Here is a 13,859-nt window from a genome sequence, read left to right as displayed (position 1 = left end):
CACATGAAAAAGTTTGGGGACCCCTGGTGTAGGCTAATCACGTACTGTACAATAAACATGTAGTGTACAATACATGTGTACTGTACAGTACCGATTTACTGTACAATACCCGTGTACTGTACAATACTGTACAATACCCATAAAATCTTAGATGATCTGTGACTCCACCTGCCTCATAACAAATGTGGAGTCCAAATGACCAGGCTCCATCCACGACTCCAGAATATTGAAGAAAATTATTAAGGTGGACTCATGAGAAGAATAGAGAGAATCACACTATTTATTTTCACTGCTTCAATTGATTGAATTTCTGATTATGAATAATACATAGATAATGATCCGCCCATACACAGATTTGCGCGCACACATATTCAAACTGCTAGTTCTATATGGTCATCTCCACATACATCTATATACACATATATAGGGCATGATACATAAGCAGATACAGTACATATATCCTCATAAGTATCTATTAATTCGTATCAATTAGATACTCTTTGGCATTGTTTTTAATCTACTTATTCTGAAGTAATTGAGATAATTATTTTAGATCTCATTCGATGATGCATTCCAGCAGGCACATTTAAAGAAATATAATTGGATTGATTGGAATTAGCCGCTACATTTTCCCAACATTTGTGCTGCGTTCACACCAAAAGCGTTGCGAGTATATTCTATGCAAAGTCAATGCACAGACGAGAATGAATGCGAATAAAGCACATTTTCATCCAGTTATTCAGACATAGTCGGTGAAAGTTACCGAGCTGTGTGAGCTATGAACCCAAACACAGGGGCGTTTTATGTTCTGACGTTTGTGGGTTTTCCACAAGTGTAAAGCCGAGATAGTGTTTTTTTCTTCCATGGTGGATGGCGTAAATTATAACTGTTTCCAGAGAGATAAGCCACGCTCCCTCCCCAGCTTGAATGAAGTGAATGAAGCGTATGAATAAACCACAAATAGTCTGACGAGTAAACTCACGTGATTAAAGCGTAGCAAATATTCGTGTGAACGCAGAATTAAACATTTAATGCATTTATTATCATCTCCTGCTTGTCAGCGGAGAAAAAAAGAGACTCTACCTTAAGTTTATTTGCCATTGTGCTGTTAGAAAATCATGATTTCGGTGATCGACGCTTCCCCCTTTTGAAGTAGAATGAGCACGCGCAACTATCCTGATTTTTGAAGTCTGGTTTTGAATCAACGAAAATGTTTCAGCCCTTGTTTGGAGGGATTTTCTCCTATCAACCGTGACCAATTATTTTCAACGGTTTCTACTTCGAACACGTCTACCTGTCTCTTGGACCCCATCCCGACGAGGCTGCTTAAAGACGTTTTGCCTTTAATTGGCGGCTCTCTATTAGATATTATCAATGTGTCTCTGCTAACAGGCCACGTACCACACTCCTTCAAGGTGGCTGTTATTAAACCTCTCCTGAAGAAGCCCACTCTGGATCCAGAGGTATTGGCTAACTACAGACCGATCTCTAACCTCCCCTTCCTCTCCAAGATCCTTGAGAAAGTGGTCGCAAATCAGTTGTGCGACTTTCTACATCATAATAGTTTATTTGAGAAATTTCAATCAGGATTTAGAAAACACCACAGCACCGAGACGGCACTGGTGAAAATTACAAATGACCTCTTAATGGCAGCAGATAAAGGACTCCTCTCTGTCCTGGTCTTGTTAGACCTTAGTGCTGCATTCGACACCATTGACCATGACATCCTGTTACAGAGACTGGAGCAGTCGATTGGCATTTCAGGCACGGCACTAATTTGGTTTAAATCCTATTTATCAGATCGATCTCAGTTTGTATTTGTAAACGATGACGCCGATAACCACCAACGTTAATCACGGAGTTCCACAAGGTTCTGTGCTTGGACCAATTTTATTTACCTTATACATGCTTCCTTTGGGCAATATTATCAGGAAACACTCCATAAACTTTCATTGTTATGCAGATGACACTCAACTATATTTATCGATAAAACCAGAGGAGAGCAACCAACTCTGTAAAATTCAAGCATGTCTTAAAGACATAAAACATGGATGACCTGCAACTTCTTGATGTTAAACTCAGACAAAACCGAAGTAATTTTAATCGGCCCTGAGCACCTCAGAGATCAATTATCTGGTGATGTGGATTCTGTAGACGGCATTGCCCTGGCATCCAACACCACTGTAAAGAATCTTGGCGTTATCTTTGATCGGGACTTGTCCTTTAACTCCCACGTAAAGCAAATCTCAAGGACTGCATTCTTTCATCTACGTAATATTTCAAAAATCAGGCACATCTTGTCTCAAAAGATGCAGAAAAATTGGTTCACGTTCGTTACTTCGAGACTGGATTACTGCAACTCCTTATTAGCAGGCTGCTCTAATAAATCTCTTAGGTCCCTCCAGTTGATCCAGAATGCTGCAGCTCGTGTTCTCACTAAAACTAAGAAAAGAGATCACATCACTCCTGCACTAGCTGCTCTGCACTGGCTCCCAGTAAAATCAAGAATCACTTTTAAAATTCTTCTTAACCTACAAAGCCTTGATTGGTGATGCTCCATCATATCTTAAGGAGCTTGTCGCACCATATTGCCCCACTAGAGAGCTACGCTCACTAAATGCGGACTACTTGTAGTTCCTAGAGTCTTAAAAGTAGAATGGGAGCCAGAGCCTTTAGTTATCAAGCTCCTCTTTATGGAACCAGCTTCCAATTTCAGTCCGGGAGGCAGACACAGTCACCTCGTTTAAGAGTAGACTTAAGACCTTCCTCTTTGACAGAGTTATAGTTAGGGCTGAATCAGGTTTGCCCTGGTCCAGCCCCTTGATATGCTGCTATAGGCTTATAGCTGCCGGGGACGTTTTAGGATGCACTGAGTACCTATCTCCTCTTTTTCTCTCCTTAAGGATGAATTTTCATCTCTCAATCACACGTTACTAACTCTGCTTTCTCCCGAAGTCCTTTTGACTTTACGTCTCATGGGGTCATCGGACCCTATGAGACGGCATAGATCCTATCTGCCTGATGGATCGCCTGGGTCGTGGAATTCCTGCTCATGACTACGCCACTGTCCTGTTGAGACTCCGCCCACTCCTCCTCCCCACCGCCATCTGCCTGATGGATCGTGGAGGTCTCCATCGTGGAATATGCCTACTATGAACTATTCATACACTCTGTCATATTCATTGAATGTATTTTAACTCTAAATCTGTCCTTCTGTACACATTACATCTATTGCATCTGTCCATCCTAGGAGAGGGATCCTCCTCTGTTGCTCTCCTCCAGGTTTCTTCCCCTTTTTTCCCCCTGAAGGGTTATTTGGGAGTTTTTCCTGGTCCGATGTGAGGTTTTGGGGCAGGGATGTCTATGTGTACAGATTGTAAAGCACTCCGAGACAAATTTGTAATTTGTGAAATTGGGCTATACAAATAAACTGAATTGAATTGAATTGAGAAACCGAGATAGCCTGATTTCAATCATTGGATTAATGTAAGCTAGCTAATAGGATATTTGATTGACTTAATTGAACCACGTACGAGGAATAGGACTTGCCAAGTGTCTGTTATTTGTTGTTGTTGTTGTACAGCAATGGAGCAGGTAAAACATCAGTCATCAGTAACCACATTTGTTGATAACCACCATTTACGTTCTTATCGACAGCCCATTTTCCCCTCAGGGCTTGATCAAATTAAATCTACTCTCACTTGTATTCCCTGCCCCTTTGTCTCTTCTCCCTACCTGTCTTTTGCTGCCTTTTCTCCTTTGTTTTCCTGACTCAAGCTCGGCTTCATCACCAGTCATCTGTCACTCAGAAACTTTCCATGAGTCATGACTCATCACCACCATCCACAAACATGCTCCATTACTTCTCTGCAGTGTTTACCATGGCACACGTTCATCTGTGTTCATTATTGTGCAGCATACACTCCGTTTCATATTCCACTCACAGGAAAGATTATCAAGTAAAGTGATAGTAATGGTGTTATTAAGTAATCTTATATTTCTTAACATCCATCCATCTATTATCTTAAACTGTTGATCCCAGCTGATCCCAGCTGACATTGTCAATAATGACATGTAGTGGTGTTAAAGAACTTTGAGTACCATTTACATTTGACCATTGGGTGAAGGCAGGGTTTACCATGGACAGGTCACTAGACTATCATAGGTCGTTTTTTTAACGAAATGTTCATTGCCTCAAACCTATTTTTAAGGCTTCGGCTTGAAAATTGTATAACCAAACAAAAAATGATCTAAGCAACCACAAGGACTATTTGAATAATAAAACAATATTAATTGTTAGCTTTTGTGTAGATGTTTAAATGTCAGTCTATATGTAACTGGTTATTAGTAAATGAAGTTGGCACACAGCATAAATTAAAAGGTTTTAGGTGAAAAGAAAGCACTTTTTAGGAGAACATGCACCTGCCTGTTTGAACGTCTCCTAAATCATAGGACAATATGTGATACGTCTCTGCAAAGGTTGATTGTAATAAAGTGGAAGAGAAAATTAGAAAGACAATTATAAATTAGAGAGTATTTAGTACAAAAAGCTTAGGAAAGATCTCCCAAGTCTGGCATTTTCTCTGCCTGTCTGAACTGTCCCTCTCAGCCCTTGCAGCGAAATGAATAATTTAAAAGTGTGGGATACAGGATATCCTGCCAGCATATCAGTGTGGATTTAGCGGACACAATGCTTTTGCTTAGTTTTTTAACTTAAGCTAAGCATATTTTGCTGGCTGTAAAGCAATAAAGTGATTCATGTTGCTGGTGCTCTTAGGGTAATGGATATACTGGATATGTGTGGAATCAATAAGGAAGCTGCTTTCTTTTGGCTACCTCATTTTGTTTGTTAGCACCGAGTTATGGATCAGCTGGACAGGAAACGTGCGTGAGAGGTCATTGATGGACTGTGTTTCCTAAGAGCAGAGGCCCCAAACCAATAATGTTCATATACAAACAATCAGAATTTGCAACAATGTTTTGGAGGAAATGTAAATCCTGCCCACATTGATTCATGTAATCAGAATGTGGAGGAAACATTTATATTTAAGATGTCTGCAATATGTGTACTACTGACAATACATATTCATACTGAGAATATCTGTAGCTATTCTGCATGAACTTTTATCAAGAGCAGGATAATACAACTCAATTAATGATGTTTTCTTACATTTTTCTCTTTGTTTCTATATGTCAATGCCCCTCATGTTCCAGGTTCACATCACTGTTTTGGACAACAATGACAACACTCCCATCTTCTCCCAACCAACCTATGATGTCACTATATCTGAAGACACGCCACCGGACACTGAGGTGGTCCAGGTTCTGGCATCAGACCGTGATGAGCTTCACCAGCTGACTTATTCTCTGCAGAGCTCAATAGACCCAAGTAGCATGCATCTGTTCCGCATCCACTCTACCCTGGGCACCATCTATACTGCTCAGAGGCTGGACCACGAGGCCTGTGCCCAGCACATCCTCACCGTCGTTGTAAGCTATTTCTGATATTTAGAATATTGAACGAACAGCTGTGGTTCCTTAGTCTTATCGTGATTTTATTCAGTCCCCTTTTCATTAATATTGCTGATGTTTCCCAGTCTCGTAAGAGCCACAATCAATTACAACTGCTAGCTATAATTAGGTGTTCCACCACAGAATAGTACACACAATCCAGGGCTTGATATATATTTGGGCTCAAACACAAAGCACACCGTCTTCATTTAACTTTTGTTTAATTTTGACATCATTTTTGTGTAAACAAACTGAACCAAATGTCAATATGTCAGTATAGTTTCATTGTTATTACAAAAGACTATCCTGCACATTTCCTGTCCAAATTGTCCCTGAAGGAACTTGCACTTGATATTGTATGTTTAGTATGTGCCCAGATGTAGACCTGAATGTAGTGAATTTCATGGGCTAATATATTTTCATTTGTCTTCCAACCAATGAGGAGAAGAACAAGGATAATTTTATACTGATCTCTTTATTGTGTACAGTCAAAATGTAAAATCTGGGCAAATATGTGTGGCAAAGAAAAGGGAAAGAGTAGGAGTTCTGTTTTTGTTTTTATACGTTGGACAACAATATCAATGGCCACTTTTTAGATTTAGCAGTTTATATAATTATCAGATACTCTTACACTTTTAATTACTTTGTGACCATGGGGCATGCCTTTTTTTATTGTTTTCACCACAGGTGAAGGACCAAGAGTTCCCATACAGAAAGAACCTGGCCCGTGTGCTAATAGAAGTGGAGGACATAAATGACCATGTGCCCATCTTTACCAGTGCGCTCTATGAAGGCTTAGTATATGAGTCAGCAGCAGTGGGATCAGCTGTGGTCAAGGTGACTGCCCTGGACAAAGACAAAGGTGTGAACGCAGAGCTACACTACTCCATTGAAGCAGGTAGACACCTTTGACCGCTTAATACTTGAAATGGTAAATATTTATCCTTAAAAGAACTAACATATTATTGACATTGTATTTGATCTTCCAACAGGAAACACTGGAAATACATTCAATATTGAACCAGTTTTAGGTATCATCACTGTTGCTCGTGACCTGGACTTGTCCAGCATAGGCCATTATGTTCTCACTGTGAGAGTTACTGACAATGGCTCCCCTCCCCTGTCCATGACCACTATAGTGCGCATTGCTGTCACCCTCTCTGACAATGCCGGCCCAAAGTTTCCTCAGCCTGAATACCAAGCTGAAATCACAGAGAAGGCTGTGATGGGGACCTCCGTTACCACAGTCAATGCATTCAGCCAGTCCACCGTTACTTATGATATTAAGCAAGGCAACACAGGTCATGTTTTTCAGTTAAATGAGTACAGTGGAGTTATTTCTACCCAAAAGCCTTTAGATTATGAGACTACAGCATCTTACACCTTGATAGTCCAGGCTACCAACATGGCTGGCATGGCCGCCAATGCGACTCTGTTAATCCAGGTCGTGGATGAGAATGATAACCCACCAGTTTTCCATCAACTTCACTATCATGGCAGCATCAGCGAGGCAGCATCCATCAACAGCGTGGTCTTGAACTCAGATGACTCACCTCTCGTAATCAAGGCTACTGATACTGACCGAAACCAAAATGCACTGTTAGTCTACCAGATTGTTGAGGCCACTGCAAAGATATTCTTTACAGTGGACTCAGGTACTGGATCCATCAGAACCATTGCTAATCTAGACCATGAGACATTTGCCACTTTCCACTTCCATGTTCACGTGAGAGACAATGGCAAGCCACAGTTGACTGCAGACAGTCCAACAGAGGTCACGATACAAGTGATTGACACAAATGATTCACCACCTCGTTTCACCCAGAGTGCCTATGAAACAGTTTTGCTACTCCCCACCTATGTGGGAGTAGAAGTGTTGCAGGTTTCAGCCATAGACCCGGACAAAGATGTCCCTACAGAGCTCACCTACTCTCTCACTGATGGAGTACCGCAGCACTTTGTCATCAAACCTTCCAGTGGAGTCATTACAGTGAAACACAACAACTTCTCCAAGGAACGTTTCCGCTTCAGTGTCAAAGTTTCAGATGGGAAGTTTTCCAGCACAGCTCTCGTGACCATTCTTGTCAAAGAGGCTCTGGATTCTGGTCTAAGCTTTACTCATAGCCTTTACTCTTCGTCCATTCAAGAGAATGTATCAAATATCACCAAAGTTGCTGTGGTAAATGCTGTAGGAAACCGTCTCAATGAACCATTGAAGTACACTTTGTTGAATGCTGGCACAAGTTTCAGTATCCGTCCAACTTCTGGTGTGATTCTAACCACAGCTATACCCTTTGATCGTGAAGAGCGTGAGTTCTACGAACTGGTTGTTGAGGCAAGAAGGGAGCATGACAGTCTGCACGTAGCCAGAGCTATGGTTAGAGTTCATGTTGAGGACATCAATGATAACGCCCCTGTGTTTGTTGGACTTCCTTATTATGCAGCTGTTCAAGTAGAAGCTGAGCCGGGATCACCCATTTTCAGGGTCATGGCAGTAGATGGTGACAAAGGGATTAATGGAGAGGTGTCTTACTATCTCAAGGATGATCATGGTCACTTTGAGATCAACCAACAGACAGGTTGTCTCAGCCTTAAGAAGGCTTTTGAGTCTGAATTGTCCAATATGGAATATCAGATGGTTATATATGCCAGAGATGGTGGCTATCCAGCTCTCTCATCTACTATAGAATTCCCCATTACTGTTGTCAACAAAGCTATGCCTGTCTTTGACAAATCATTTTATTCTGTTTCGGTAAATGAGGACGTGGCTATACACACACCAATCCTCGGCATTAATGCCACTAGTCCTGAAGGTCAAAACATTATCTATACTATAGTTGATGGGGACCCATCTCTTCAGTTTGACATTGGTTTTGATACTGGAGTTATAGGTATCATCCATTCTTTGGACTATGAAGCAGCAGCATCTTACCACCTGACCATCAGAGCCACAGACTATCTGACTGGTGCCCGTGCTGAGGTTGTTGTAGATGTGGTAGTTCAGGATATAAATGATAACCCACCTATATTCCAGAAAATGTCATATAGGGTAGTTTTGTCTGAAACAGTCATGATTGGAACACCAGCACTTCAAGTTATTGCCACTGACAAAGACTCAGAGAAGAACAATGTTGTCCGCTACCAGATCTTCTCACATGTGCTTAACAGTACAGAGTACTTTCACATTGATAGTAGCAGTGGATTAATCCTGACAGCACGTATGCTAGACCATGAACATGTCCAAAAGTATGACTTCATTGTCAGGGCCACCGATAATGGCTTCCCACCATTGAGTAGTGAAGTATCAGTTGTAGTTGAAGTGAATGACATAAATGACAATCCACCCATTTTCAATCAGCTGCTCTATGAGGCGTATGTGAATGAGTTAGCACCTAGGGGTCACTTTCTTACCTGTGTCCAGGCCTCAGATGCTGATAGCTCAGATTTTGAAAAGTTGGAATACAGCATTTTGTCAGGAAATGAAAGAATTAACTTTGTGATGGACAGAAATACAGGAATTATCACATTGTCCAGCCACCATAAGCAAAGAATGGAGCCTGTCTACAGCCTCAATGTGTCAGTGTCTGATGGGGTGTTCACCAGCACTGCACAGGTTCACGTTAGGGTGTTGGGGGCCAACCTGCATAGTCCAGTTTTTGGACAGAATATGTATGAGGAAGAATTAAAAGAGAATGCTGCCGTGGGAACCAAAGTTATCCAAGTAAGTGCTATTGAAATTCATTGAAATATTACATATTGATAATACAGTATGGTAATTATATATTCTCATGTTTGTATTATACTTTTTTTTTTGTTTCAGGTAAAAGCAACAGATGCAGACCCTGGAGTGTTGGGTCACATAACGTATTCCTTTGTTAACGATATCGGCAAGGACCAATTTAGCATTGACGCAAATGGACAGATCACTGCTGTAGAAAAGCTCGATCGCGAGGACCCAGCCAATAAGGACATTGTTCTGACAGTGGCAGCCCAGGACCCAGGTGGACGCGTCTCTTACTGTACAGTACAAGTTACTCTTTCGGATGATAACGATAATGTCCCCTGCTTTCGTGCGACAGAGTACAGAGCCTCTGTCAAATCGGATGTGGCAAAAGGTTTTTTGGTGACACAGATTCAGGCTTATGATCCTGATGATGGCACTAATGCCAAAGTGACATATTCACTTTACAGTGAGGCACATGTCCCTGTGGTGGACATTTTGGAGATAGACCCAGACAATGGTTGGATGGTGACTAAAGGCAGCTTCAGCCACTTGAGAAACTCTGTATTATCTTTTTTTGTGAAAGCTGTGGATGGAGGCAATCCATTCCGGCACTCTCTAGTGTCTGTCTACATACATGTTCTTTCTCCAGATGTTTTTATTCCTTCCTTCAGCCAACACCAATACTTATTTAGCATGCCAGAGGACACCCCAATAGGTTCAGCTATAGGGACTGTGCGCCTCAATGCTTCTCCTGGATATGCCTCGCTTTCTGCTTCTTTTGCCCTAGTTACTGGAGAGAATGGAGAAAACAACCAAAATGTGGTGTTTGTGGTGGAAAAAGATACAGGTGTAATCAAGCTTGATAAGCTTTTGGACCATGAGGTGATAAAAGGATACCATTTGAAACTCACTGCCACTGTACAACATGCTAAGCTGGATTCTGTGACTTCAGTTGATGTTGAAGTCAAAGTCTTGGATGTAAATGACAACAAACCAGTATTTGAGGCCTACTCCTACGAGGCCACAGTTATGGAGGGCATGTCAACTGGAACCAGAATCATTCAAGTCCAAGCAAAAGACACAGACTCGGGGGCCAATGGCCAGGTAACATACAGTCTTGGAACATTAATCCAGTCAGATGGAGACATAGATACATTAGTTAATACCTTTAGCATTGACAGCAACACAGGCTGGATCTCCACACGCAAGGACCTGGACCATGAGACCAATCCATCCTACACATTCACGGTAGTAGCCTCAGACCTTGGGGAGACCCTGTCTCTTTACGGTACAACCACTGTGACTGTAGCAGTGTCAGACATCAATGACAACCCCCCCAGGTTCCTGGAGCCACACTACTTTGTTTCAGTTCAGGAGAGTGACCCACCAGGTGAGGTGGTGGCTGTGCTGAACACCAGAGATGATGACAGCTCTGCCATTAACCGTCAAGTCAGCTACCACATCACTGGTAAGTACCACTGTAAACATCTGTTATTGCACTGCAACTGTATCAGCAGACGTTGATACTGAATTTCTGCAGAACCCTGGATTCTCTTTGTCCATCCAGTGCCAATATTATATTTCTTGCTTTGCAAATAAATGACAATAAGGTATTGTTAGGGGTAAGTAACTAAAACAGCGGCTTAAAGTTAAGGACAAGGTCTAAACTAGGGTTTAGGGTTTAAAAAGCATTGTGTATCTCTCTGGCTTAGACCAATGGCATACTCAAGATACAGTATTCTTCAGACTTGTTAGTATTCTGCATATCCAAAAAGATGCATTCACTAATGTTATTTGTGAGGAGAACAATTTGCTATTTGAATAATGAGTTAACATAATAATAATGGCTTTTAAAATACATTTAAGCATTTTAGCAATTGTAGCAGTTGAGAGTGACTAATGTCTCAAATTATCATCAATTGTTCGCCGTATAGTTCACACTGTAAGAGCCCTGTCCTCTCTAACTAACATCCACCACTACAGGACCTCAGCATGGACACAATACTGTATTACTATTAAGATCACAAGATTGCCTTTTATGTTTTGTCATGAGACAATTGAAGTCTTATTTTACACGACTTGTTCTCAGATTATGGGTCTTGTTCTTTCTTTGTTAATTTAAACCTCAACAACAACTAATCATCATCTAGCCTACTTATACCGAATGAATTCACAGCAAGATTAGTATGTTGAGCCTAAACTCTGAGTTTTCTCTGACATGAAGTGGGCTCTCTTTTAACCTGGCTGGATTGCCATGATAAATATTGCTGCACACCTAACCAGGGGTCTCATTTCTAAATGTTTGGATCTACACTAAATGTTTGTGTATATACAATTGAGGAAATGTAACTATGGCAAACAAATTCTGATTTATATAACCTTGTAACCTATTTAATCAACTTATTAATGTCGGCACCTGGACCAGCCTTATATCCCGCTCTGTACACGCCAACATTAAATCACACATGGTCAATGTGAGATTCTTATGAATGTTGATGCGTAGAAATGAGCTGCTGATCAATAGTTCTTTACGGTAAACAACAGCAACTAAAAAGAGAAAGACCAAGAAAATGAATTTTTCGGACAAAAATGGAGTTGCTTATGGTTGAGGCGGTCCCTGAACACTCATTTCCCCTTAATTCCTCCACCCACTTAGTCCTCTAGTAGTGATAGTGGATTCATCATGCAGCCTTACAAGTGACACCACAATATGTATATTTTTAAAGAAATCTGACCTGTTTTTTTGAAAATGTTTGCGACAATCAGTGGATCCTCAATCCTCAGAATCATTTCAAAAGGGAGGTTTTGTGAAGGTGAACTTAATGATTCAAACTTATAATGAGGGTATGGAGCTGTCGTGGTCTTTTATTGCCACACATTGCTAATTTACACTATCCATATGTGCGGAGACGCACAAGCATGCCTGCACGTTTTCCATCTCAGAGGCAGACGTCCGCTCTTTAGCTCTCCCATTGAATTCAATTCAGCCCCAAATCACAAATTTGCCTCAGAGGGCTTTACAATCTGTACACATACTACATCCCTGTCCCAAGACCTCACCTCCGATCAGGAACAACTACCCAAAAAACAACAACAAAAAGGCTGGGATCCAGTGCAGAGAAGCTAATACAGGAGTAATGTGATCTATTTTCTTAGTTTTTGTGAGTACACAAGCTGCAGCATTCTGGATTTACTGGAGGGACTTGTTAGAACAGCCTGATAATAAGGAATTGCAGTAATATAGTCTAGAAGTAACTAATGCATGAACCAGTTTTTTGATACAGGATGTGCCTGATTTTTTTAATGTTACATAAATGAAAAAATGCAGTCCTTGAGATTTGTTCTACGTGGGAGTTAAAGGACAAGTCCTGATCAAAGATAACACAGATATTCTTATGGCCATCTCTCCATATCAAGCGAATGTCCAGGGCCCATAACTGGAATATTGACTGTCCTTCTGCTCGGCCTCCATACATCCATCCCAGACGATCCTGAACGGACAAGTCTGTCCCCTTCATCACCCATCCCCGAAATCCTATTCCCCTGGTTTAATTTATTTTATTAAATCTCTAACCTGACATCTGACTCAACATTTTAAAAATGAAGATGCATCCTCACCCTCTGTAAGCATAGTAATCCACTAATACTTTATTCATTGATGGTAAATGGACTGTACTTGTCAGGCTACAATCTGAATGTGATGACTTAAGACCTCACAATAAGCAGTGATCAGCAATTTGTGGGGAAACCTGGCATAAAGTCCATGTCTGAAACGTTCTTCACTGATCCTGGATCTTAATGGGCATGTCTCTCTGTCTGCTTATGTGTTGTCTAGGTGGGAACTATCGTGGTGTGTTTGCACTGGGATTGGTTCAGGGTGAATGGAAGATGTATGTGAAGTGGCCTTTGGACAGGGAGGAACGCAACCTCTACGTCATCAATGTTACTGCTAGCGATGGACTCTTTGCTTCCCAGGCAACGGTGGAGGTCACCGTGATGGACACCAATGACAACAACCCCATATGTGACCAGGTGAGGAATAGAACAGCATGCTGTTCTTCATTATTTACCTTTTAGATGCCTTGTCTTTAATTTGACTTTGATTACTGTAAATGAAGCCATTGTAGAGGCATTACCAACATTTTACATAGTGTAACTCCATTCTTTGTTTCTCTACATGTGTATCTGCAGGCTGTGTACACTGCCTCCATTCCAGAGAACCTCCCAGTAAACAGTGTGCTGCTGAGGATTAGAGCTACCGATGCTGATATAGGCATCAGTGCCTGGATCCAGTACTCCCTACAAAGTCCTGGGTCCCAGGACTTCAGCATTGACCAAGACACTGGTAAGCATGTAGATTGGCTTCTCTTGGAACAAAACTTAAAACCTAATCTTTTTTTAGAAAACTTGCATAAACTTCAACTTCTATCAATCCAATATGGAGTGAAATGCAGCAGTGAAATGGCCAGTTTACACAGGCCATGACACCATGCCATGGCACTGCTGATGCCCTCCACATCCTCTCCTCTGCCTCCTTCTGTTTTATGGATTGTGGAAATATGGATCATGGTCCATGGCTACTAATTATTCATAAATATGTGTCATATTCATTAAACGTGTTGTA

The 13,859-nt window shown here is 41.3% G+C and overlaps 1 protein-coding gene across 5 annotated transcripts in view; it reads left to right on the top strand.

Moving 5' to 3' along the window:
• The window catches only part of fat3a (FAT atypical cadherin 3a), a 95,900-nt gene that overhangs the window by 38,500 nt on the left and 43,541 nt on the right, over nucleotides 1–13,859 (top strand). For all 5 annotated transcript variants that reach the window (XM_056442021.1, XM_056442025.1, XM_056442026.1 and 2 more), the window contains 6 exons: nucleotides 5,215–5,490; nucleotides 6,199–6,409; nucleotides 6,504–9,232; nucleotides 9,332–10,703; nucleotides 13,071–13,267; nucleotides 13,427–13,580. In XM_056442021.1, coding sequence (XP_056297996.1) covers nucleotides 5,215–5,490; nucleotides 6,199–6,409; nucleotides 6,504–9,232; nucleotides 9,332–10,703; nucleotides 13,071–13,267; nucleotides 13,427–13,580 — 4,939 coding nt within the window. The remainder of the gene's footprint in view (nucleotides 1–5,214; nucleotides 5,491–6,198; nucleotides 6,410–6,503; nucleotides 9,233–9,331; nucleotides 10,704–13,070; nucleotides 13,268–13,426; nucleotides 13,581–13,859) is intronic.

Source organism: Pseudoliparis swirei, chromosome 20, assembly GCF_029220125.1.
Source record: "Pseudoliparis swirei isolate HS2019 ecotype Mariana Trench chromosome 20, NWPU_hadal_v1, whole genome shotgun sequence".
In the NCBI taxonomy this organism is placed as follows: domain Eukaryota; kingdom Metazoa; phylum Chordata; class Actinopteri; order Perciformes; family Liparidae; genus Pseudoliparis; species Pseudoliparis swirei.
This window is presented reverse-complemented; position numbering and strand designations above follow the sequence as displayed.